The sequence below is a fragment of the Jaculus jaculus genome, chromosome 1, assembly GCF_020740685.1.
Source record: "Jaculus jaculus isolate mJacJac1 chromosome 1, mJacJac1.mat.Y.cur, whole genome shotgun sequence".
Classification (NCBI taxonomy): Eukaryota; Metazoa; Chordata; class Mammalia; order Rodentia; family Dipodidae; genus Jaculus; species Jaculus jaculus.
The window spans coordinates 33,558,293-33,584,100 of NC_059102.1; the positions used below are offsets into that span (position 1 = coordinate 33,558,293).

A 25,808-nucleotide genomic window follows, 5' to 3' on the forward strand; every position below is an offset into this window, starting at 1 on the left:
AGCGAGGTCTCCTCCCTTAGTCATTGTTGATGGCAATCGAGCCATAGGTTTAACAGGGAGAGGGACCCCAGGCCCAGTCTGGCATTAGGAAGGGTGATCAATGGTTAGCCCCTGGGGTAGGCCCTGGCCCTGCTCAGTCCTGGGCTCACCAGGGTTGCTGAGTAGCTTGCTGGCAGCTGGGGAAGGGTTATGCTGACACCCATTCCTTGAGGCTGTCTTGGGCGCTGCCTGCTGGGGAGCAGACATGTGCAGTGGTGGGCACGGGAGGGTTTTTGACTTGCACGTGCTGGGCCAGCTGACATGGCTGTTCTTTTAGCTCTGGCAAAAGTTCTGTCCAGGGCAGACACTGACCACAGGCAATGAGGGAAGGCAGGGAGCGTGACTAGGGAAACACTATTACCCCACCCCCATAGGTCATGGAGCCCAAGGGTGAATCAGTTCTGAGTCTTGCTTGTGGCTCTACAGGGGGGCAGAGGAGACCTTTTCTTGTCATGGCCTCCAACCTTGGGCTTGTTTCCCTATGTTGGTGCAGGGAGAGCACCCCGAAAGCTTGTGGGGTCTCTGTAGCAACTCCTGTAGATGGACGAGCTCGTCTGGAAGTTAAAAAGGGAAAAGTGAGCGCAGTCTTCACTCACACAGCAGCGAGGAAAATGGCATTTGCTTGGGTTAGGTTGCGGTTGGCAGCAACAACCAGTAACTTGCAAGTCAGCTGTCACATTGGCTGCATTGTGACCAATGTGGAGCACGACTTGTGTGGCCCCGCTTCTCCACACACCACCCAGCCTGGATCTCCCTCTCTCTGTTTTTGAGACAATGTCTCGCCATGTAACCCAGCTGCCCTAGAACTCAAGATCCTCCTTCCTCAACCTCCCAAGTACGGGGATTACAAGTGTGTACCATCACATCTGGCTGGCCCTAGGTTGATCTCATTTCCTCTTGTCAAATCACTTCAAAAAGTATTAAATCTACTGTGCATTTCTTGGATTTGTACACTGAAAAATTCACTGTTCTTTTGATGTTGGGTCAATGAGACAAGACACTTAGAAAATTCACTTTAATCTTGTATTTGTAATTTACTTTTTTTTCTGAACAGTTAAAAAAAAAAAAAACAACAAAGCACACTCTATGACCATGATCTTAGGTCGTGAACATATTGATACATTGACGACACATCACTGTAACATAGCCCCAAAACCAAAGCAGTTAGCATGGAGTCTAAAGAACAGAGAGCCAATCCAGCCAGGGCTCCTGGGAAGCGGTTGTTGCCAGCCCTGCCCCACAGCTGGAGTCCGCTGCACATCCATCCCTCCAGTGAGTCTCCTGAGCCCTCAGGATCACTGTTTTGGCAAGGTGTTAGTTGCCTTGGTACCCAGAGGTTCAAACTTAAACTCTCAGTTATCTTTTCCTTCAGTGTCCAAGGGAATGGCTTAGAAAGGGAAGTAACACTTACACACACACACAGTCTCTCTCCCTTTCTCAGGAACTAAGACAGTCAACTGGTTTTGGTTGAGAAGCACGTATCTGGGATGTCACTGACTCAGACTTCAGATCACAGGCACTGGGCTTCCCGCAATAGGGGTTTCTAGGTATCAATGCTGTAAGTTCTTCCTGGAGCCAGGCGGCCAGGATCATGCTGCCTTGGTAAATCTCCTCAGCTCTAAAGCTCTGGTATCATAAATGAATTTAGGCTAAAGATAACCATAAGCAAAGCTCTATTCCCCCAAGATGGCTGTCTTCCTGGTACTGATTCTGTTGACTCTAGCTAAAAGAAGGGGTTCTACTCTGCTAGCTGTGTGGGTGAGGCACAAGGGATGAACCCCGCTGCTAGTCTTCAGGTGAACTTGGAAGTCTTCTGAACTTACCCAAATAGGAGGATGTCAAATATAGACTAAAGTTATACCCTAAAAAGACTGTGACAGTCACAGGTGCTGGGTTGTCTGTGCATCCCATTTATACCTACAAGTACCCTGGAATACTTCAGAATCAAGCTTTCAGCCCAGCCCACAACCTGTACTATTTTGGGGTGGCTTGCTTCCACCTCTGGGTTGGAAGGTATTACCATTTAAGGCAAAAGGAAGATGCTAATAAGGTCAATAATACCAAGGCAGCTAACCCAATTTCTAGGAAGAAACAAAACGGTCCTAATTATTTCCAATATACTCCCACCCAAGCCCCTTGTTTCCACACAGTCAAATGCTGGATGAGGAGTAGCTCAACCACGGCTGTTCAGACCAATGGCATCGGGAGACAGCAGGGAAGATGAGAGACGAGTGCATGTTTCCTTCTCTGCAGCTTCAGATTGTACAAAAAAAAAAAAAAAAGATTTTTCTTACAGAATGATTTAGGAGCCTCAGTGTCTTTTTCAGTTCTGAAACAAGTTATGAAGGCCAGACTTTATTACTTGTCAACAGAGTTTCAGAGTCTGTCTCTAAAGTTAGGACAAATCGGAAAGAATTTAGCCAAGGGACAAGTGTAAAAGGGCTCCCATCCATAATTCACATTCACTTTCAAGCTGCACTTGAGAGAGGAAAATGATACCAGCATTGACATTCACACAGAAGCAGCAAGGCATGCTGGTCCTGTCCAGGCAGCACCAGTGTGAGCGCAGGGGTTGGTCACACACGTCCTCAGCAGCTGCACAAGCTCATTTGCCTACACAGGGGTTTCAGCTTGTCTTTAAGAAAGGTGTCTTTCAGGTCCTACACTGAACAGTAGATTTCAGTAAAAAGAGACTAACCTATAGTGGGGACACTTCCAATTTCTTTCTACTATTCCTTTAAATGTGTTGAGACTTTTCTTTGTTTCTCTTTTCTTTTTAAAAAGGTCAAACTTTACATTTATTGTGGCCCAGTTGGGGATTAGTGATAATCCATTCCCACTGAAATCATGCAGAGATTGTAAGTGGGGTTTACCTTCTCTGGAAATGAACTTCTACTTACCTGATTATTTCTTCTACAATGAACTGGTAAATGACCCCCGAGCTGAGAAATGTGAACAATTCAGGTTTCTCAGACCACTTCACTTCATTGCCATTTCCATCAGCAGCAGACAGGACAACTTGAGAAAACCTCAAGTGAACTAGGAGAGCCACACATTCAGGGCCCAGCCCTGAGCTCAAAAGCATCCACTTTTACTCCCCTTCAACTCTGGGGACCAAATCCAAGGCCTCACCCCACACCAGGGCAAGTACTCTACCAGTGAACTACCCCTACCCCAATCCCACGTTTGAATAGCAGCATGTAACTGAAGAGCTAGGAAAGTTATGGCTATCAGACAATTTCTGAAGCAGCTGGAAACCCACGCCTTTTTCATGCTGACCTGACAGTCCCCTCTCTTCAATGGCAACAAAGTCTTTCAACAATCCACGTACTACCGATAGTCAACATGACAGACAAGGAATTCATAGTGGCTAGCCAGGAAGCATTCTCTGTACCATGTGTGTGGTTGGAAAGAGAATTATACCGAGACTGAAACAAAGCAGGGAAAGAAAGCTGCACATGCGTGATCTGCCTCTCCACATGCAACATTTAGTCTGGGTACATTTGGATGGAGGGCACCTCACAAACCAGAGGGTAGAGCAAAGGTGCCCTACTCTTCTCTCCTGCTGCTGAACTGATGGTGGCCTGGCTGCAGGTCACTTGCAAGGAGCACTCATTACTGTTTTTATAGCAGCTGGTTAAAAGGTAGCTTTCTTCAGTTCAACTGCATGGCTAGGATCAGCAACAATGGCCTGGCTATGGAACCAGGAGGCTGTACTGTGGTTTCACGGCCTCAGGGTGTGGCCAGGCCACCCCCTCTGCCGGCCCTGTGTGCTCAAGGTGAACAAGCTGGTACGTGGGTCAAGTGCTCCCAGGCCAGCATGGCCCACGTGCCTCCGCACTTGGAGTCCACTAGCAAGGAAGTCCTGAGCTGCTTCCACGCGGTCAGGTTAGCCCTGTCCTTGTGGGCGTCCACTTGCTTATGTCAGTCACTGAATGCCACTGAGTTTATTGGTTGGGGAAGGTGGAAAGCAAAATAAGGCCAGGAAGAGAAGGAAAGAGAAGGCAGCTTTTGTCCTACTAGTAAACCCTGTGTGCCAACTTCACCCTGATCCCCGCTCTGTAGCAGCCTTGCCTTCCTGCAAACACAGGGTTGGGAGAAGCAGAAGGAAGGATCTGCAGTGCAAGGCTCAGATGGTTAGACTGATGTCTGATATTTACTGGTCTAAATGGAAAATCAGCTTCCATCCCTGGCCATCTCTTAGAACAATGTGCTCACTGTCTGGGTGGTTACAGGTACCCAGGTGCCCACTGGCTGTGAAGAGGAAACGGAGATGTGGGCTATGGTGCTGAATGTGTTGGGCACCAGGCACTGGCCATTCCAAGCCTTTCTGTGAGCCAAGCCTTGCCAGTGGTTGAAGGTGAAGCACAATGCTGTTAATGGGAGGAAATGCAATCAGCAGCTCCTGTCCACACGCTATGTGGGATCCAGGAGACTGCTGAGTCCAGAAGAGATGCAGCCACTGCTGGGCCCAGGACACTCCTGCCCCTCCCCAGGCGGGGGTGGGGGTGGGAGAGGGAGGAGAGAGAAGAGCAGCGAGCGTGATGTTCACGAATCTGCTGTCACAGGGTCACTTGCAGCAAAAACATGCTTGGACTTGTAACTCAACATACTTAGCTCTTCCAGTGTCCCATCTCTAGGTGATCCACCTCATGCTAGCTGAGGACAGTCTCTTCACACACCTCTTTAGGTTGAAGAGACAGTTGTTGGGGAAAGAGGGAGGAGGGACAGAAACAGCCAGCATGGGGGGGGGGCAGCAGGTGCAGGTCTTCCAGTGTGGGCTCCTCTCTCTTCTCTCTCCCCCTGAGGATGTGCAGGCAGTTGTTTGCTCCCATGCAGTGGACTGAGCTGCTCTGGCCAGGTGCTGGACACTCCGGCAGTTAATGAGGGACAGCAGGCAGTGTCTGCGTGGAAGCCGCATCCCTGTCCTCTAGAAGTGGACCATATGGGGAAAGTAGTTCTTTTGCTTAATGGTAAAGCAAGAGAGATTCTGGCAAAACACTAAATATATTTATAAGTCATCTTTGTCTGGAACCCAATGGTAGGGAGACAGGAGCAGAGGGATGGGGAAGAGGTGGGAAGGGAGGCTTACAAGTTCCAATCATTCACACAAGATAGAAGACATCTTCTGATAGCAGCACGGAAGCAGCCGGCTGGGCCGAGCAGACTGTCCTGGTCGGCTGCCGACCAACTGTGTCCCAACAGGAGTCTCAAAGCCCTGCTCCTCACTGGTCTGGGGAATCCGAGTAGGAGTTTGATTGTTGCTGTTGTTGCTCACTCTGGTCTTGGCAGATACATTTAATACTGCAATTGTAACGAGTCCTGTGTGAAAACACAGCAGAAGTCATTAGCTTCTTTCCCTCCACTTCTCAGTGGCTCTAAGAAAACAACAATGTTTGAGAAGCTGTCAATGAGAAGGATGGGAGGGTCCGTCCTCAAGGTGGCCTTGCCCATGCAGGACAGCAGCTCTGTCAGAGGCTCCTGGGCTTGCCTGGGGACTTCACGGGTAGGGCTTGCTGCTGGCTGGGCTCCGGGCAGACAGACTCTGATGTCCTAAGGTTAAGAGTGACCAATGCCTGGGGTAACGTCAAGCTTTCCTGCTCCCTGCAGTGGCAGTACAGGCAGGGATGGTGAGACTCTGCTTGACTGACCAGACTCAGTGGCATCACTAAGAGAAGTGGAGGAGGTGGGGAGGCCGCCTGTGGCCTGGCTTAAGGAACTGTGCATATGAGCACTAATAATGCTCCTGGTAGCTTCAGAACAGATGTGCAGATGGTAGCTGGGAGTGTGGCCTGGAGATTCAGGCAGAGGGTGAGAGACCAGAGATATAAATGCGAAAGTCATCTATATTAGATGAGTCTAAAATGCTTGAGACAGACTCTCAAGAGATGCTTGTTTCAGGACTAAGAGGAAGAACATGCTATAAACACTGTTAGAGAATAATAAAAATGAGGGCTAGCGGTATGGTTCAGTGGCTGAACATATGCTTAGTATAAGCAAGGCCCAGAATTTAACAGCCAGTACTCCCCAGACCGCAGAATAGCAAAATGCCACTAAAGAGAAGGAGACTGTCAAAAAGAGAAGACAGTAAGGCATTTGCCTACAAAGCCTAAGGACCCAGGTTCAATTCCCCAGGACCCACGTAAGCCAGATGCACAATGGGGAGAATGCGTCTGGAGTTTGTTTGCAGTGGCTGAAGGGTCTGGTGTGTCCATTCTCCATCTGCCTCTTTCTCTCTCTCTCTCAAAACCAAAACCAAAACCAGGTACTCTCTTTTGTGGATGGGGTTGAGAGTGAGGATGAAGATGTGAAAGATGCCTTTTCCCTAGTGACACTGACACTGACAATAACAAGGCGCAGTTGTGAGACAGTGGGACATTTCAACAAGACATTTTTCCAGCCATATGCTAGACTGAGCTGAAAGGGTCTCCACCGTAGGTCTCTGATGGAAGGACTACAATCCACGCTTAGAACTGAGGCTGACTGCCCTGGTGAAGGCAGTCGCTGCTCCCCCACTTTGCAGGGCTGGGTGAGCATGAGAAACCTCGGGAGCTGGCAACACCTATTGCTCATTTCCTACCCGTGGTGTCACATACACAGTTCTTTCCATACCTGGGCAAGTATGAGGTCAGTGTTGGGTTTTTTATCTGGAGATGTAGGTGTATGTACGAGAAGGGGAGCGGGGAGGTTCAGCATGGGCAGCTGGATCATTTAGGAAGTCCCAGATGAGGATTGTGTCATCATGTGAACTACTGACAATTTGGAATTCATCAAACTGGAGTCGAAAAACTCTTCCAGAATGCTCCTAAAGGAGAAACACAAAGTAAGAGTTTGAATCACTCAAGATCAAAAGGACAAGTTCAGCATCATGTCCAACATAGCTTATAGAAAACCATAGCGCTAGAATTTTCTCTTACATTTAGTAGCTGTTTCAAAAACAGAGACAAAACAATTTTGCTAAAGGCAGGATGGAACAGTCAAATACTGGGCAACTGCTTTTGTGAATAAGGTAAACAAAGTGGTATTTTTTGGGCAAAATGGCCAATAAGGTGCTAGCTTCCTTCTCACTGCTAACTCTCCTGGGCTGAAGCTAGAGGGGAGCATTCCTTGGCACCTCCCTGGCCTTATCCTCTCTCTGTGTCCTAAATTCTTCTCACAACCAGAGGCCAAGGGGTGATGAACAACAAGAGGTGATATGCTGGTAAATGTTTACCACTCAAACTTCCAAATTTGTGAAACTATTTATAGGTTTTTATGGTATACAAAATTCTATCATGACCAACTCTGAAGCCACCGTGTATACCTTGCAAAATTCTAACCGCTGGCTCTCATCAGAGCATGAACCTGGTCTCGTACACCATTAGCAGTAATCACTGCCCAGATCAAGTTGCAGAACATTTCTAGCATTGTTTTTATTTTAGGGCATGCGAGAGTGCATGAGAGAGAGACAGAGAAAGAAAGAGAAAACTGGCACAACAGGGCCTCAGCCACTGTAATTGAACTCCAGACACCTTTGTGCATCTGGCTTATGTGGGATCTGGAGAGTTGAACATGAGTCCTTAGGCAGCAAGTGTCTTAACCAGTAAGCCATCTCTCCAGCTCCATTCATATCTCTTTCTAGTCAATATCTCAATGCTATTACTGTTCATTTTTGCCCATTCTTTTTTTTTTTTTTTTTTTTTTCCTTCTTTGAGGTAGGGTCTCACTCTAGCTCAGGCTGACCTGGAATTCACTGTGTAGTCTCAGGGTGGCCTTGAACTCACAGTAATTTTCCTACCTCTGCTTCACAAGTGCTGGGATTAAAAGTGTGTGCAACATACCTAGCTAATTTTTGCCTATTCTTTTTCTTTTTTCTTTTTTGGTTTTTCAAAGTAAGGTTTCACTCTAGTACAGGCTGACCTAGAATTCACTATGTAGTCTCAGGGTGGCTTTGAACTCATGGTGGTCCTCCTACTTCTGCTTCCCGAGTGCTGGGATTAAAGGCATGCACAACCACGCCCAGCCTCTATTCTTGAATTACATCTAAATATACCCATATATGATATATTCTTTTGTGCCTTGCTGTTTTTACTCAACATTATAATATTCCTTTCTATTGCTACAGGTAAAAGCATTCCAAATGTCAGGCATGGTGGCACATTTGTTTGCAGAGCCTGATGGCCTGGGTTCAATTCTTCAGCATCCACATAAAGCAATCACATGCATCTGTAGTTTGTCTGCAGTGGCAAGAGGCCCTAGTGTGCCCATTCTCTCTCTCTGATTGCAAATAAATAAATAAAAATATATTTTAAAAAAGTAAAACATGGGTTTGGAGAGATGGCTCAGCAGTTAAAGGTGCTTACTTGCAAAGCCTGAGGGTCCAGGTTCAATTCCCCAGTACCCATGTAAAGCCAGGTGCAACAAAGTGGCCCATACGTCTGCAGTTCATTTGTACCAGAAGGAGGCCCTATGTGGCATACTTTCTGTTTCAAATAAATTAAAATTGAGAATCCAAAGGTTCATCAGCTGGCGAATGAATAAAATGTGGTCTACTCATATGATGGGATATGAATGAACTACTGATATGTACAAACCTGAGTGAATCCCAAAATAATTTATTTTTAGTCAAAAGAGAGGGGTAAGCTGGGGATGTGGCTTAGTTGATACAGTGCTTGCCTATCATATACAGAGTTCTAGGTTCTACCCTCAAGTGTCAAATAAACCAGGAGTTGTGGTGCATGCTTGTAATCCAAACACTTGGGAGAAAGAGGCCGGAGAAGCAGAATTTCAATGTCATCCTGGGATACATGAGACCTGGTCTCAAAATAAGTAAGTAAATAAATGCATGAAAATGTGCATACTATATAATTTATTTATTTATTATTATTATTATTTTTTTGCCAGGCGTGGTGGTGCACACTTTTTTTTGGTTTTTGTTTGTTTGTTTTTCGAGGTAGGATCTCACTCTAGCTCAGGCTGACCTGGAATTCACTATGGCGTCTCAGGGTGGCCTCCAACTCACGGCAATCCTCCTACCTCTGCCTCCCGAGTGCTGGGATTAAAAGCGTGTGCCACCACACCTGGCTATAATTTACTTTTATAACTCTTTTTAAGATGGTAACTGGTCAATGTTGATATAATTTTGCTGGCATATATACATCAAGATTCTAAGTTGTATGCTGCTTTGTTTTCTTGAGGTAAGTTTTCACTATGTAGTCAAGGCTGGCATTAAACTCTCTATGTAGCTCAGGCTAACCTGGAACTCATGATACTCCTGCCTCAGCTCCCACATCCTGAGCTTACAGTTATGTGCTACCATTCCTGCCTTTGAAAGTATATGGAGCCCACACTGGTCTTGATCCTCCTGCTCTTTCAAGTGGCAGAATTACAGTATGTACCATCATGCCCAGTACTTTTTCTTTTTAAAGATAGTGTCTTAGGGCTGGGGAGATGGTTCAGCATTAAAGATACTTGCTTGCAAAGCCTGCTGGTCTGGGTTCAATTCCCCAGTGACTCAAATAAAGGCAGTTGGGTTTTAGTAGTAATAGACCCTGGGACATGCACACTCACATGCATGCACACACACACACATTAAAAAAAAAGGTGGGGCTGGAGAAATGGCTTAGTGGTTAAGGTGCTTGCCTGTGAAGGCTAAGGATTATGTTCAACTCTCCAGATCCCACATAAGGCAGACACACAAAGGTGAGGCAAGCACAAGATCGCACATGCCCACTAGGTGGCGCAAGCATCTGGGGTTTGAGTGCAGTGGCTGAGCCCCTGGCTTGTCAATTCTTTCTTTCTCCCCAAAAAGGCAAGACTCATTAACATAGCTCAGGTTGGACAGGATTTGCAATCCTTTTGCCTCAGATTCCCAAGGTCTGGATTACAGCACAAGCCACACTGCCTGGCTCATCAAGTACACATTCCAAGATACATGTGAAGTATGCAAGTAAACTATATATTATTTAATTATTTTTTGAATTAAAAAAATTTTAAGTATTTATTTGTAAGCAGAGAGGGACAGACAGAGAGATGGGTGTGCCAGGGCATACGGCTGCTGCAAACAGATTCCACATGTACATGCTACTTTGTACATCTGTAACTGGGGAATTAAACCTGGGTCATTAGGCTTTGCAGGCAAGCACTTTAACTGCTGAGTCTGTAGCCCCAATTATTTTGATTTTTTTTTTTTGTTTGTTTGTTTGAGGTAGAGTCTCACTCTAGCCCAGGCTGACCTGGAATTCACTATGTAGACTTAGGGTGGCCTTGAACTTAGTGATCCTCCTGCCTCTGCCTCCCTAGTGCTGGGATTAAAGGCGTGTGCCACCATGCCTGGTGTTTTTTTGATTTTTGAGGCAGGGGCCCACTCTATAGTTCTGGCTGTCCTCGAATGCTGGAATTGTGTTTGTGTACCAGCACACCCAGCTCAAACCTAACCAGACAGACATGCTGACATGTTGAGTCAGAATTTAGAACCCTGATTTTGAATGCATGCTCTCATCTTTACCCCGAGTTGTGTAAAAGATTCTGTCTACCTTGTTACCACATTTAATCTTCTAATTGAAGCCACATTTGTCAGTCTGAACCTTTAGCTAACAAAACATGGTAAAGAATTGTGTAGTCTTAAACTGGGTACAGTTACGTGCAGGCCTGTACCCCAGTACACAGGAAGTGAAGGCTGCAAGTTTGAGGCTAGCCTAGCTACGCAGACCTTGCCACAAACAAAGAGTTTAGTACTTTTGAAGGTGACATTCCTCATTTTGACTATTCTCCCCAAGTGCCAGTATGTTCAGACATGGAGTGCATCATATGGAAGAACCAAGTGGGATTCAAGTTGTTGTAGGCACCGACCACTGAAGGAAGGGGATGACCAGGGGCCCCCACAGATTCCCAGGGTGTGCTTTGCAGGCACAGGTGTTCAGGCCTTGGATTCTGGACAGGTTCCAATCTAAGTAATTATATTCTCTCCCCCTTAGTACCGCCTGCTGTTTCTGGTGGATAAAGAATTCGTATTCACTTCCTGTACTACACGTTGAAGAGTTGCTGTGCAGCTGTTAAACAGCTGCCACATTCCTCTCCATAGTCTCTAAAGCACTTTTGGATGAAAGGCACTATTTTATTGTCATGTATTGGTTGCCTCAGTAGTAGGTTTTGTGAGATTCTAACTATCAAATAAATCCACATCTATATTCTACAGCACATGACTGCTCAATTTCTCCCCTTACCTGCTCTTCAACTCCTTTTAAACAAGAAGGTTCTTACCACAAGTGTCCGCAGACAGAGAGTCCCTGCAGGAGCACGGGGGTCCAAAGCAGCCATGAGATCCCACACTTTAATTTTTCTAAAGATAAAAAAGAGGAACAAAGGCTTGGTTAAAAGCAAACTTAAGGGTTGGGGAGATGGCTTAGTGGTTAAGGTGTTTGCCTGCAAAGCCAAAGGACCAATTGAGGTTCAATTCCCTAGGACCCATGTAAGCCAGATGCACAACATGGTCTGGAGTTCATCTGCAGTGGCTAGAGGCCCTGGTGTACCCATTCTCTCTCTCTCTCTCTCTCTCTCTCTCTCTCTCTCTCTCTCTCTGCCCCCCTCTCAAATAAATAAATAAAAATACTAAAAAAAAAAAAGTAAACTTAAAGGAGAAAAAGAAAAATAGCTAAGTCTCAGAAATAAATATGGAAGGTGAATATAGTCCATTTTATAAATCCAGTTCACTGGAATATATGTAGACTTTTTTTGTTTGTTTTTTTGAGGTAGGGTCTTGCTCTAGCCCAGGCTGACCTGAAATTCACTATGTAGTAGTCTCAGAGTGGCCTTGGTACTCTGAAACTTGGTACTTGGTACAGGCGATCCTCCTACCTCTACCTCCCAAGTGCTGGGATTAAAGGCAGGTGGCACCACGCCCGCGCTGGCTAATATTTTTAAATAATATTTTAATTAATTTATTTGCAAGCAAATAAAGAAGAGAGACAGATAGAAAGGGTGTATCAGGGCCTCCAGCCACTGCAGACGAACTGCAGATGCATGTGCCACTCTGTGCATATGGCTTTATGTGGGTATTGGGAAAGGCTTTGCAGGTAAGTACCTTAATTGCTGAGCCACCTTTCCAGCCAGTCATTTTTGGGTAGAGAGAGCTTTTTCTTTTCATTTTCCTCCCTCTCTTCCTCCCTCCTTCCCTCCCTCCCTTTTCTTTCTTTCATCCTTCCTTTTTTTTTTTTTCTTGTGTGGTAGGGTCTCACTCTAGCCCAAGCTGACCTGGAACTCACTCTGTAGTCTCAGGCTGGCCTCAAATTCACAGCAATCTTATCTCTAACTCCTGAGTGCCGAGACAAAAATGGTGTGCCACCACAATAGGCAACAGAGTTTTACCACAGGTAAATATATACAATTAACTTAAAAACAAGAAATCAGTTACCCTTAGCAAAATTAAAACTAGTTAATGGTGGGCTAGAAAGATGGCTTAGCAATTAAGGCACTTGCTGGCAAAGCCAAAGGACCTACATTTGCTTCCCCAGTAAAGTATAAGGTAGTGCATGCATTTGAAGTTCATCTGCAGTGGTTAGAGGCCCTGGCATGCCCATTCTTTATCTGTCTCCTGCTTTAATAAATAAAATGTATATAAAAAAACCCAAATAGTTAATGGTCAAGATACATCTTACTTGGGGACTAAGAGAGATATCTTATATGTTAGAATCTTAACAATAAGAGCTTATTAAGACCTATGCATCTACAATTCTGAGGTATTCTTTTCCTAGTCTATTCTGAGACTGGCCCAGGTCAAATGCACTTGAGTCTTGGGGTTCATTTAAGAGTTCTGAACTTTATATAAGACTCATATTTCAGTGCAAGAAAGTCTAGGGCTGGGGAGGTGGCTCAGTCAGTAAAGGGCCTGCCATCCAAGCATGAGGACCTGAGCTTGGCTCCCCAGCATGAATGGAAAAAGCTAAGCATGCTGGTGTAGCTGTAATACCAGCATTCGGTTGGTGTAGACAGGATTCCTGGTGCTTACTGGCTGGCTAGTCTAGCAGAATTAGTAAGCTCTAGGTTCAGTGAGAAATAAAAAATAGTGTTGTGAGCAACTGAATAAGACACTTGACATTAACCTCTGGCCTCCACCCACATGTACACATTTTTGTACCTGCACATACATACACCAAAAAAGAAAGGGAGGGAGGGAGGAGAGGGAGAAAAGGGAGGAGGAAGGAAAGAGAAAAAATAAGTGTAGTCTTTCCAAAACAAAAAAATTAGTCATGGGCATGTCTCCTGAAAAGAAAACACTCTAAAAATGTTGGTACAAATTAGTTCCAGAAAACATAACTTTGATCTGGCTGGAACATGCCATCCTAGTTTGAAAAACTGACTCAAAACAGAAGAACTAAATTGTGGACATTCTTTGGTGTTTGAGTTGACTTAGTGTGTCAGTGTAATCATTTTTATGTGCTAAGATAAATTCCCCCCACATGGTAGGATCTCACAGGTAGGCCCAAGCTGACCTGGAACTAAGTAGTGTGTCACCACACTTGGATTATTATTTTTTTTTTTTGAGAGAAAGAGGGAGGGAGGGAGAGAGAGAGAGAGAGAGAAAATGAATGGACATGCCAGGAACTTAGTCTGCAGTGAACAAATTCCAGATGTGTGCGCCCCCTTGTGGTGCATGTGCAACACTGTGTGCTTGCTTCACTGTGCAACTGGCTATGCGGGACCTGGAGATTTGAACATGAGTTCTTTTTTGGGGGGGGGCACAGAGAGGCAGAGGGAGAGGGGAGAGGGAGAGAGAGAAAGAGAAAGAGAATGAGAATATGGGCATGCCAGGGCCTTCAGCCACTGTGAACTCCAGATGTGTGCAACTCCTTGTGTGCATGTGCGACATTGCGTGCTTGCATCCCTGTGCATCTGGCTTACATGGAACCTGGAGATTCAAACATGAGTTCTTAGGCTTTGCAGGCAAGTGCCTTAACTGCTAAGCCATCTCTCCAGCCCTTATTGTTAGTTTTCGATATTTACAAAGATGTCAATATTTGAACTCTAGCCTTCTAACTCCCCATCTCCCTGTCATAAGAAATGTAGGGACAAGAAGACATTTGAAAGTGATCATACTTTTGTATGATCTTACAGTCCTTAGTATTACTGGACATAGGATCCATTCACACAATGAACACATCTATAGCCATTGGAAAGTAGATGAAAGAACCTAAGGACTCATTATAAATGCAGTGCTAAGGGAAGTGGCGACAAGAGCCATACTTGTGGGACTCACTAAGATCTCAAAATCCAGGGCTTACTAAGCTTCAAATACTGCTGCCTTCCAGGATTTCCATTTTATTTTTATTTATTTATTCATTTATTTGAGAATGACAAAGAGAGAGAAAAAGGCAGACAGAGAGAGAAAGAGAATGGGTGCTCCAGGGCCTCCAGCCACTGTAAACGAACTCCAGATGCATGTGCCCCCTTGTGCATCTGGCTAACATGGGTCCTGAGGAGTCGAGCCTTGAACCAGGGTCCTCAGGCTTCATAAGCAAGCACTTAACCGCTAGGCCATCTCTCCGGCCCCAGAATTTCCATTTTATTAATCAGTTCACATTTATATGCTTTTTTTTTTTTGTCTGATGCTTTGCTTATAGGGCAAAATAGGCAAATATGACCAAAATAATAATAAAACAGCTGGGCATGGTGGCTCATGCCTCTAATCCCAACACTTGGGAGGCTGAGATAGGAGTATCACTGTGATTTCAAGGCCACCCTGAGACTACAGAGTGAATTTCAGGCTAGCATGGGCTAGCATGAGACCCTATCTCGTAATAATAATAATAATAATAATAATAATAATAATAAAAACAAATGTAATAAAATGACTGAGAGGAATAAGCAAAGAGACAAATATAAAGAAACAAACTCCAGTGTCAAGAAAATCATGGTATAATCCATAAACCAGCGAACATTAAGATGTAGATTTTGGGCCAGGGTAGGGAGTATGGGGACTGAACACAGGGCTCACACATGCTAAACCACTGAGCTTCAACCCCAACTCAGATTTGTTTTGTAACATTGTTAGCAGACTTACCCATCATAGGCCCCACTCACTATCCTCTTGTTATCAAATCTAATACAACGCACCAATTCCTCGTGGCCTTCCAACACACGTAAACATGCACCACATTCTATGTCCCATAATCTGGAAGAAAAAATTGAGTCAAATGAATTTTCATGGATTTGTTTCTAAGTCTAGAATATTATACTTCATATGTCTTTTAAACATTCACTAAGATCAATCATCACTCATGAAATTACATTACTTTCAATTTAATTTATTTCCTGTTTGCCATATAACAGACACATAATCACAGAAAAATACGTGATTTAAATTTAAAGGTAGTAAGTATTTCCAAAGCACAATGCTTTGTATAACTCTGTAATCTAGTTCCTTCAGGTACAACAAGGAGGAATTCAATGCATGCAGTTGCTTAGGAAGGAAATGACCAGGTCAAGGGAGTAATGCTTCCTGCAGTCACTAATAAGACTAGCTGCGTCCTGCTGGTGACATGTGGCCCTCATAAAGCACCTCTTTCTCTGTCCCCGAGGACTCTGCTCTCACCAACCATAGTCCAGGACAGTCTTCACCAAAATATGCAAAGCCAGTTTTCAAGATGTTTCTGCAATAATCTTAAACACTGCATGCTTTCAGGCCCATCTAACTGATTTTGAGGACTGATAATTTCCTTAAATACACCACCACCTCTACCTGCTGTTTTTCACATGTTTTTTCATGCTTCCTTCATTGAAGGAAGACGAATGTAAAATTTCCAAATTTTAATCGTATTTGTATCATTCTTTGTGAAGGGAAAATAGCACCTATGCCTGTATAAAAAAATGCATGATTTCTAACAGGGAAACACTTTTTTCCCCCTATGATTTTCCTTATGTTTTCAACAAGAGCACCAAAAATGAGAAAAGGCCTTTAACTATTAGCACTTTTCAAGTGTGAACAAAAGAATTTAAAAAGAAATGCCTTCAACCTCCATCCAGCTCTCTTGCTTACTTCCTTACTTAAGCAGTTCCTCTGAAATAGGTCTATGTGGTGATAAAGTATTACGGAAGGAAACACATCAACAAAAGGTCTTGTTGTGTTGCCTCTGCATGGGGCAAACTTTTAACCTGTAAGAAGCTATAGAAAGGAAAAATATTCGATTATAAACAACACATTGAAGACTACAGATCTGACGGCAAACAGTGCATGGGGGAGGATACGGGTCCATTCTGGAAAAGGCACCTGCCCTCACCTGATCGTGTTGTCAGATGAGCCACTCACCACCAGCCTGTCTCTGTACTGCAAACAGGCAATGCCTCGTTTGTGCCCATTCAAGGTCCTTACAAATTCACATGTACTTGTGTTCCATACCTGAGACCGAAAAATGACATTCAACAGTTAATTTGGTATTTCTTCTGGTGAAAATTTGTGGCAACTACAGCCAAGTGCAGAACTGCTTCACAATGGTGAATCAAGGTGTTTAGCATTTCACCTGTATATGCCTTGGATATGCAGAAATCAGGGAAAGCCGCCAAAAGATGTTAATGTTTCAAATAATCAGAACAAAGTGAAAACAAAAGACAAGTCTAATTCATGGTAACAGGAAAAATTTGAAGCTGGCTGCTGTCACATGAGAATCTGTCAATTGATTTACTTTTATTTTTATTATAATTTATTTGTGAGAGAGAGTGAGAGAAAGAGGGAGAGAGAGGTGGGGAGGGGTAGACAGAGATGTGCATGTGGCGGGGGGGGGGAGGGAGAATGGACATTCCAGGGCCTCCATCCACTGCAAACAAATGCCAGATACATGCACCACCTTGTGCATTTGGCTTATGTGGGTCCTGAGGCTTTGTGGGTAAGCTCCTTAACTGCTGAGCCATCTCTCCAGCCCACCCGATTTACTCTTAACAGAGTTAGTATGGTTTTGCAGGTATAACTTCTTGAACTTAAACTTATCTCTGCTCCACTCCACCTTCTAGGGGTTTTGAGGCAGAGAGTTATATAAACCCAGGCTGATCTGAATTCACTCTGGAGTGCAGGCTGGCCTAGCATTCACAGTGATGCTCCTACCATAGCCTCCTGAGTACTGGGATTAAAGGTGCCACCATGCCAGGCTTACCTCTATTCTTTTCACACTAACTATTGTCATTATTATCACTACCCTTGTTATTTTTGCATTCTGGGCCTTGAACATGCTAGGCAAGTGCTCTATCACTGAGCTACATCTCCAGCCCATTACCATAATTTATAGAAATACACACCTAGCCAAAATTGTTGAATAATATGTGATACTCATTTGTATTTTCACACATATATCTGTTCCTGAATTCAATATTACATTATTCTACAATGATGCTTAAGTATACAGATGCTCTTAAACCCCTTATTCTAAACTAAGGACCTACTGAAAGATGTTTATTACCTTTATGGTTCTATCCCCAGATGCCGAAACGATGTACTTATCATCAAAGTCCACAACATTGACTGCAGCTCGGTGTCCAACCAGCACTCTCCGGAGTGTAATGTCAGTTGGGGAGGCCATATCCCACACAGCAATGGAACGATCTTTGGAGCAGGTCACCATCATGCCATTATTGAAACGCAAGTGCAGAACTGCTTCACAATGGTGAATCAAGGTGTTTAGCATTTCACCTGTATTTACGTCCCACACTCTGAAAGGGATATCTGAGAATTAGATGGTACTCAAGCCACACACTGTGTCACCACATTTGACCATGAGGCTCGGCATGCCCTCACGCTTTCACAGCACGTGCTATGCTCTTCTTTACCAGCACTGAGGGAGAGTAACGATGGGCCAGTGCACACGAAGCAGTGCAGACGGAGAGAAAAGGAAGGGGAGACAGTGCTGTCAGGGTAGAGGCCTTAAGTTGCAAAATCCAGGCCCGCTTCAGTAGGCAGGGATACGCAAGCAGTCACCATCACTTGATAATCTGGCCCAGACTTCAAGATACTTATGAAACTGACATTCAATCTGACACCATTCAGAAGATACACTTTAGGGGCTTATCCCTCCTGCCTTCTCACAGGCAGGAGCATCCTGTACTCTCTTCTCTTAATCTAATAAAATCTCTCTACACCTTAAAAAAAGTAGAGAGACTTTAAATGAGGAATCTGACACACAATAGCAGTAGTTTTTGTCTTACTGATTGCCCTCAGGAACCAGGACCAACATGGACCCACACGCTTCTGATGCAGATATAGTAATGTGGACTTGAGTTCTGAGTCCTCTGGATGGTAAATTTCTCCACCACGATTACTGGGGAAAAGGTCCAAAGCGGCTCTCCTACTGTCAGTGTGAACGCTATACCTCTGCGTGGGCCCCTTGTATAACTTGAGAATTTTGTGTCATGATAGAAATTACCCTAATCACTTCTGATTTCTTTGTATTAATTTTGGTTTTTGAAGCATGCTGCCCTTTTCTACTTTAATGTTCCTGTTGGGAAAGTACTTCTGCAGCAGTGTGGCTCCGTGGTCGAGTGCTACTTTGCATGCAGTCCCAGCACCACCCAAACAAAACAAAACAACTCAGAAGCGTCACTTCCCCACAAGTGACAGAATCATCCACAGCGTCCTGACTCCTCTGAGGCACTCCACACACTGGTACATGTTTTTGCTATGCCTGGAAGTCAGAAGACAGAACCAGGAACAGCTCTTCCTATTCACAGAGGGGAAGTTCCAATGTCAAACATTTAACTTCAGAGAAGCTAACAAGCAGTTAATTGCTTTTTATTTTATTTTTTTTTTTTTGAGGTTTCTTTTGATGCATTATGTTTGCTAAATCCTTTAGCTTAAGGCAGAATTCCTGGCAGAGGTTTCCAGCATTGCTGCTGGAACCCCGAACTTGAGCTACACTGGAGCCGGCAGCATAATGGCTGTGTCACCAAATCATCAGCGCCTCTGAAAAATGGGGGCCCCTTCCTGAGTGACGCTCACAGTTAAAACACTGTAAGTCAATAGGTGAGGTGGTGACAAGGAGACAGCCTGCTATCCTGCATGCACTTGAAAGAGAGAATGCCTGTCTGCACTACAGTTACAACCTCTGAAAGAAAGGCTTCAATCTGTTCCTGCCATTCCCCAGTGAGGTGGTTTCTGTAGGAATAAAAGGTTTACCAGAAAGACAAGGGAAGTTCCCATAAGAAATAATTCTTCAAATTAAAATATCCTAAAGCATCCTAAATGTGCAAGCATATGAACTTACCCCAGATGGTTGCTAAGTCAACTTTCCTGTTCTAGACTGACAAAAATGATGGGGAAGCTAACAGTCTATTCCTCAGTTTCAGAACCGTGTTCAGACAGATAAAATAAAAAAAATGAGTACCTGTGACCAAGAATAGAACAGAGCAGCTGTTTCAGAGTTCAAAAGAGCAGTTGAAAATTTCTACCTGACTGTGGAATCCGATGATCCAGTTATGATCACTCTCTCATCATACTGGAGACACAGGACAGAGCCTGTGTGGCCTGTGAGAATTCGCTTGCATTCCAACGTGCTTTTATCCCAGATCTAGGATGGCAAACAAGATCCTTTTGATCACTGTGATAATGGGGTGCTGTGGAGACTTGTTGCTCTATTATGTTTGACTCCCCCAAAGCATCAAAGCCCAGAGTAGGGTGGACTGCATTCTTTCCTGCAGGTAGAGTTAAGCACCTATATACCTGTGACTTCAGTTCTAATGCAAACTTTATCCTTTTCATTACGGTACAAGGGCAACCTGTAATTATGATGGCCAAGACTAACAGTCACTTTAGGAAGGGAATTTAACCCTGAGACTATCCACTCGTACGCTCTTCTTGGGAGCAGCAGACACCTGTCCCTTAAAGAAATTTTAGCTTTGATACTAGAGCCAGGCTTTCTAGAAATAATACTTAAGAGTTTATGCTTCAGATTACTTTATGAACATGGTCACCCTCGCTCCCATAACAAGGCTTCCTTAACTGAAGAGACATCACCTTGATTGTGTTGTCTCGAAGGCCGCTTACAATTTTCTGGTCATCATACTGTAAACAATAAACTCCTTTGCTTGTTTCACTTCGGCAGTGGATTCTCTGTAAACTATGCCGTCCGCATCTCCAATTGGATTCTATTGTCTAAGAAAAAGGAATAAAAGAGGCAGCTGTTAGGAAAAGACCTGAAGCAGTGGCAGCCCATGGGCTAGTGTATCGTCTATGGACATCCACAACTTCAGGCAAACAAAAAAGTATGCACCAAGTGAGGTTGCACATGTTCTAACCTACACTGTGGCCAAAGACCAAAGAAACTTCTTTGGAAGCTCAATTCAATTAGCTTTAGGAGCATAACTGTGAGAGGCTCACTGCTACTGTAAAAAGGTGTCAATCCCCTCTTTTCTCATGTTTCTCAGCAAACAAGTTTTAAAAAATTTTTATGCAATTGCCTGACAACTTACTATATTTTTCCAACCGTATTCATGGTAGGGACATTGACTTTTTTTTTTCCCCCCGAGGTAGGGTCTCACTCTGGCCCAGGCTGACCTGGAATTCACTATATAGTCTTAGGGTGGCCTCGAACTCACGGTGATCCTCCTACCTCTGCCTCCCGGGTGCTGGGATTAAAGGTGTGTGCCACCATGCCTGGTAGATATTTACTTTTAACCCACATTGATAAATCTTAGTAGGTTTTTTTGTAACAATATTGAAGGGCACTAAAGATTCTCTACCACCTGACAAACCTAAAAATACATACATTTTTTTTTTCCTCTTTACAATCAAATTTATTCAGAGAAAACAAAATCTCACAACTCACAGGATGTGATTTTACAGTTTAAGACATCTCTCAGGTAATCTCTACAGATTACAAATAATTTTCATGGAAGATATTTTTGTGTATATTTTACAAGTACTCAGGAGTGGGACACAAGTTAACTATTGTTTTCACTTTAATAGAGGAGCAAAGTAGGAGAATGGGACAAAACAGCTCAAAAATACATTGATTCTTACCTCAATATCTTGTATAATCTTAGGATAAAGTGCTCTATAGAAAGAGTTGGGAGGCGCATTCCCATCAGGAGGTTTGTTTTTGAATAAGTATTGTCCCCTAAAAAGGAAACATTTTCCAGTTGAAGATCATATTATATATTTGCAAGGAGCTTCATATTTCTTCAGAGTATTTCAGTTACCATTCCATATAATGTCCCTGGAGTAGTTTTCTGAGCTCTATGGAATTTGACCAACATTAACTTCCAATGCAGAACCTCCCATTACCAGGTCCTTTGGGGTATTATAATGCTGACAGATGTATAATCAAAATTCATTTATTATTCTATTTGGTTTCTAGCTTTCTCTTTTGATAGTAATGGTTAAGTATTTTTGGTAATCATGGTTAACATTAGCTTTTTCCCTCTTCTCAGTGTTGGGGATTAAACCCAGGGCCGTGTACACCTTGCTAGTGAGCACTCTACCACTGTGCTACTTGGCCAGCCGACAGCTATTACTTCTGAACTGCAGTCTTTTCTTCCCGAACCAAGCTGTGGCAGCGTCAGGGGAGCCTGGCATGGTGGGCAATGCTCTATCATGGAGATTAAGTTTCTAGGTTTTTCTCACGAGGGGTATGGTGTGTTGGCTTCTCCGTCACCACGGCTGCTGGCGATCATTGTGGCAGTCCTCCAAAAAAGGGGAAATTCAGTTCATTTCAACAGAAAACACAGGCATCACATGAAGGCCCAGCAGTAGGAAGGGAGGAGGTGAGAGGAGCTCCCTAGGCACACCATGCCATCAGGTGTGATGTGGGAATTTTGACTTTCACAGTGTGATCCTGGCTACGTATACATAAGACAGCAATTCCTGCCTTTCCTTGTTTGCAGGGAGCAGCATGTGTAAGCGTTTCCTTCCTTATGACAGACTGCCCATCTCTGGAAGACTCATATCCCAGAGCTACATCTTTGCTACCAAAAAAAAAAAAAAAAAAAAAAAAAAAATTCAGTAAATGGCAATCACTTCCTGCTGGGTAAAAAATTTAATTCCTTATCCTGAAGTTAAGAACCCACCAAACACGGTGTGGAAGCTAGTAAACCCCACTATGGGTGTACTAACTGCTGTTCTCACTGGCACCGTGCCTTGCAAAGAGGAAAGAGGCAGAAATGCCTCTGAGTGTAATCCTGGCACCAGAGAAATCACGTTTTCTCTGGGCCAGTCATCCACTCCTCTCTCTATAGCTCCATTACAATATAATTAATTGTTCAATGTCTCCAGGAGTGCTTCTCCCCTACCCTCTCCCTATTATACACCTTGAAAATTAGTTCAGAAAATTTCCTATCAGGAAGGCAGCTGCTCTGACGTCTATGTTAACACAGAAACAAAAAGATGTAATGGAAATAATAGCTTTTAAAGAGGGGACTAACGAAACATGATACTTTAACACAGAGAAAAGGACAAACAAGATTGTGAAGTAACTCTGGATTAAAGGTCTACTTCTCTTAGTAATCTTACTCTATAATCACTTTACATGCAAATTATAGATTTTTTTAAAAAGGATAAACACAATTAGAAAAAAAAAAAGGCTGGGGATATAGCTCAGTTGGCAGAATACATTCCAACCAAGCACAACAAACTGGGTTTGATCCCTATAAGCCCTATATAAACTCAGTGTGGTGGCACAAGCCTGCGTACAATCTTAGCACTTGGTGGATACCAGTACGAAGGCTAGGAATTCAAGGTGATTCCTGGGACAGCAAGCCTTTGTCTCAAAACAGCCCTCATAAAATCCCCAAACAAAGAATGTAATATAAATAACAGATTAAAATTTTTTTTGTTTCATGTTTATTTATTTGAAAGTGACAAAGAAAGAGGCAGAGAGAGAGAGAGAGAGAGAAAGTGAGAGAGAGAATGGGAACTCCAGGGTCTCCAGCCACTGCAAACGAACTCCAGACGCGTGTGCCTTCTTGTGCATCTGGCTAACATGGGTCCTGGGGAATCGAGCCTCAAACCGGGGTCCTTAGGCTTCATAGGCAAGTGCTTAACCACTAAGCCATCTCTCCAGCCCATAACTTATATTAAATGCAAGTAGTTTTTCCCTTTTTTATGCAAAAATAAGAGAAGGGGGCGGGGATTTGGTGCACCAGGACCTCCAGCCACTGTAATTGAACTCCAGACATGTGTGTCGCCTTGTACGCATGTGTGACCTTGTGCACTTGCATCACTGAGCAGTATGGCTTATGTGGGACCTAGAGAATCGAACATGAATTCTTAGGTTTTGCAGGCAAGTGCCTTAACTGCTAAGCCATCTCTCCAGCCCTAATGCCTACTGTTCTTAGGATGCCCATCTCCTTTTGAATCTCTGGCAATCTTACATAGGCACCCCCACCTTTTTTTTTTTTTTGAGGTAGAGTCTTATCATTCTCGTCCAGGCTGACCTGGAATTCACTATGTGGTCTCAGGGTGGCCTTGAACTCATGGTGATCCTCCTATCTGCCTTCCGAGTGCTGGGATTAAAGGCGTGTGCCATCACACCTGGCTTAGGCACCCCAAATTTTCTTCTCCTGCAATATACTCTTTCTACAACCCTTAGGAAACAGGACTCCTATGACGGTCTAGTTTTTTTTTTTTTTTTTTTTTTTTGCCTGGTGTGGTGCTGCACACCTTTAGTTCCAGTACTCAGGAAGCAGAGGTAGGGAGATTGCTATAAATTCAAGGCCAGCCTGGAACTACAAAGAAAGTTCCATGTCAGCCTGGCCTACAGTAAGACCCTACCTTAAAACAAAACAAAACAAAACAAAAATGAATAAAACTAGTCTTGTTTTTCTACCCCACCACCTTTACTATGCTTTTCTAGCATATCTGAATTTCTTTAATTAAAGTTGCTACAAACGGGGTGACTAGATACTGAAAATTGGCTTCTTAATCTATATCTGTGTTTTAAGCCAAAATCTTTTATGATGGAAGCTCTGTGACGACAGGGACCACTTCTATGTGAAAAGCCTAGTACCTACGAGACTGTGAGTACATGATAAATGTGAAATATTAAATTCAGAATGTTATCATAAAATGTGATTTCCTGATTAAGGAAATGGACTTTTCCCAAGTGATCTTTTATCATACTTTTAAGTTTCCATTGCTGAGCACAGATAGTATATGGCATTAAGAGAAAACGGCAAAGTTCATGTCCTAGGGGCAAACTGTCAAATCTATCTAGGTATGAAATACAATAGCAAAATGGAAGTTAAATCTTGGTGACTTGAACTTTTATTGGAAAACTGTATTTACTTGTGTATTTTGGGATTAAAAAAATAGGAAAAGCACAGAAAGACTGACATAGAGGGCTTGGTAAGGTAACTTCAAAATATTAAAATGAGGAACTGATCATAAATTAATTTATTTTTTTTCTTTTATTTTTTGAGGTAGGGTCTCACTCTAGCCGAGGCTGACCTGGAATTCACTATATAGTCTCAGGATGGCCTGGAACTCTCGGTGATCCTCCCACCTCTGCCTCCTGAGTGCCGGGATTAAAAGTGTATGCCACCATGCCTGGCTATAAATTAACTTTTTTAAAGGGAGAACTTGGTACATGCCTGTAATCAGAAGCAGGAGAATTGCAAATTTGAGACCTAGCTGGGTGTGGTGGCGCACACCTTTAATCCTAGCACTCAGGAGGCAGAGGTAGGTGGATCACCATGAGTTCAAGGCCACCCTGAGACTACATAGTGAATTCTAGGTCAGCCTGGGCTAGAGTGAGACCCTGCCTTGAAACACCAAAAAAAAAAAAGACCTGGCTGGGCTACTTAGTAAGACGGTCTCAGCAACACTTCAACACATAAAAACAACAAACAAGCAGAAAGGGAGGGACTAACACAAGGTGACACTGGAAGAGACATGCATAGGATAGGTGAGCTTTGTAATTTTAAGGGATAACTTGAGGATAGCCTCAAATTCATGGTGATCTTCCTACCTCTGCCTTCCCAGTGCTGGGATTAAAGGCATGCGTCACCACTCCTGGCCAGCCCTGCATTATTATTTTTTTATTTGCAAGCAGAGAGGAGAGAAAGAGAGTGAGAATGAATATGAGCATGCTATGGCCTCCAGCCACTGCAAATGAACTCCAGATGCATGCACCATTTTGTGTATCTGGCTTTACGTGGGTACTGTGTAATCAAACCTACATTGTTAGGCTTCGCAGGAAAGCAGCTTAACTGCTGAGCCATCTCTCCAGCACCCAGCCCTGCATTTTTAACAGGAAAACATTTTTAGGTAAGAAAATGAATCTCTGAAAATGCAATTTGTTAGGCGTGGTAGCTCTGCTTATAATCTCAGCTTTGTGAGGCTGAGATATGAAGATCCCTGTGAGTTCAAGGCATCTGGGCTATCAAGTGCATTCCAGGTCAGCCTGGACTAGAGTGAGCCCCTTCCTCAAAACAACCCCTTTTTATCTTTCTTTTTCCCTAGGGTTCAATGTTTCTCTTTAGGGCTCTGGATCCCACCAGTCTCTCCTGGCAGTACAACAATCTTAATTTTCAAGAAAAATCAAACTGAAATTTAGAGCCATAAATTATCTGGAGAAGTGTTTCTTTTCTTTTACCCATCAGAGAAATCCTCCCAGATGCTGTAACATTTTCCCATGGGAGCAACTGTGCTCTCTAAAACTGGCTGTGGCCCTCAGCAAAACTGTGGACTCTGAATGTCTCACACCCCTACACCGATTTGCTTTGCTATACTTTGAAAGAGTTTCTTTCCAAAGCATGAAACCAGTTATGAAAGACAAAGTCTTTCCACTACCGGAACCACAGTATTCATGTTGTCAGAG

The 25,808-nt window shown here is 43.7% G+C and overlaps 1 protein-coding gene across 6 annotated transcripts in view; it reads right to left on the reverse strand.

The window, feature by feature from the left end:
• Nucleotides 1–1,093: 1,093 nt before the first annotated feature.
• Btrc (beta-transducin repeat containing E3 ubiquitin protein ligase) overlaps nt 1,094–25,808 on the reverse strand; it is a 211,122-nt gene continuing 186,407 nt past the window's right edge. For all 6 annotated transcript variants that reach the window (XM_004659430.3, XM_045149718.1, XM_045149707.1 and 3 more), the window contains 9 exons: nt 21,014–21,110; nt 20,009–20,146; nt 19,444–19,562; nt 17,463–17,712; nt 16,293–16,411; nt 15,077–15,187; nt 11,281–11,359; nt 6,652–6,844; nt 1,094–5,361 (listed from right to left, as the gene is read on the reverse strand). In XM_004659430.3, the coding sequence (XP_004659487.2) occupies nt 6,683–6,844; nt 11,281–11,359; nt 15,077–15,187; nt 16,293–16,411; nt 17,463–17,712; nt 19,444–19,562; nt 20,009–20,146; nt 21,014–21,110 (1,075 nt within the window). In that variant the 3' untranslated portion in view covers nt 1,094–5,361; nt 6,652–6,682. The remainder of the gene's footprint in view (nt 5,362–6,651; nt 6,845–11,280; nt 11,360–15,076; nt 15,188–16,292; nt 16,412–17,462; nt 17,713–19,443; nt 19,563–20,008; nt 20,147–21,013; nt 21,111–25,808) is intronic.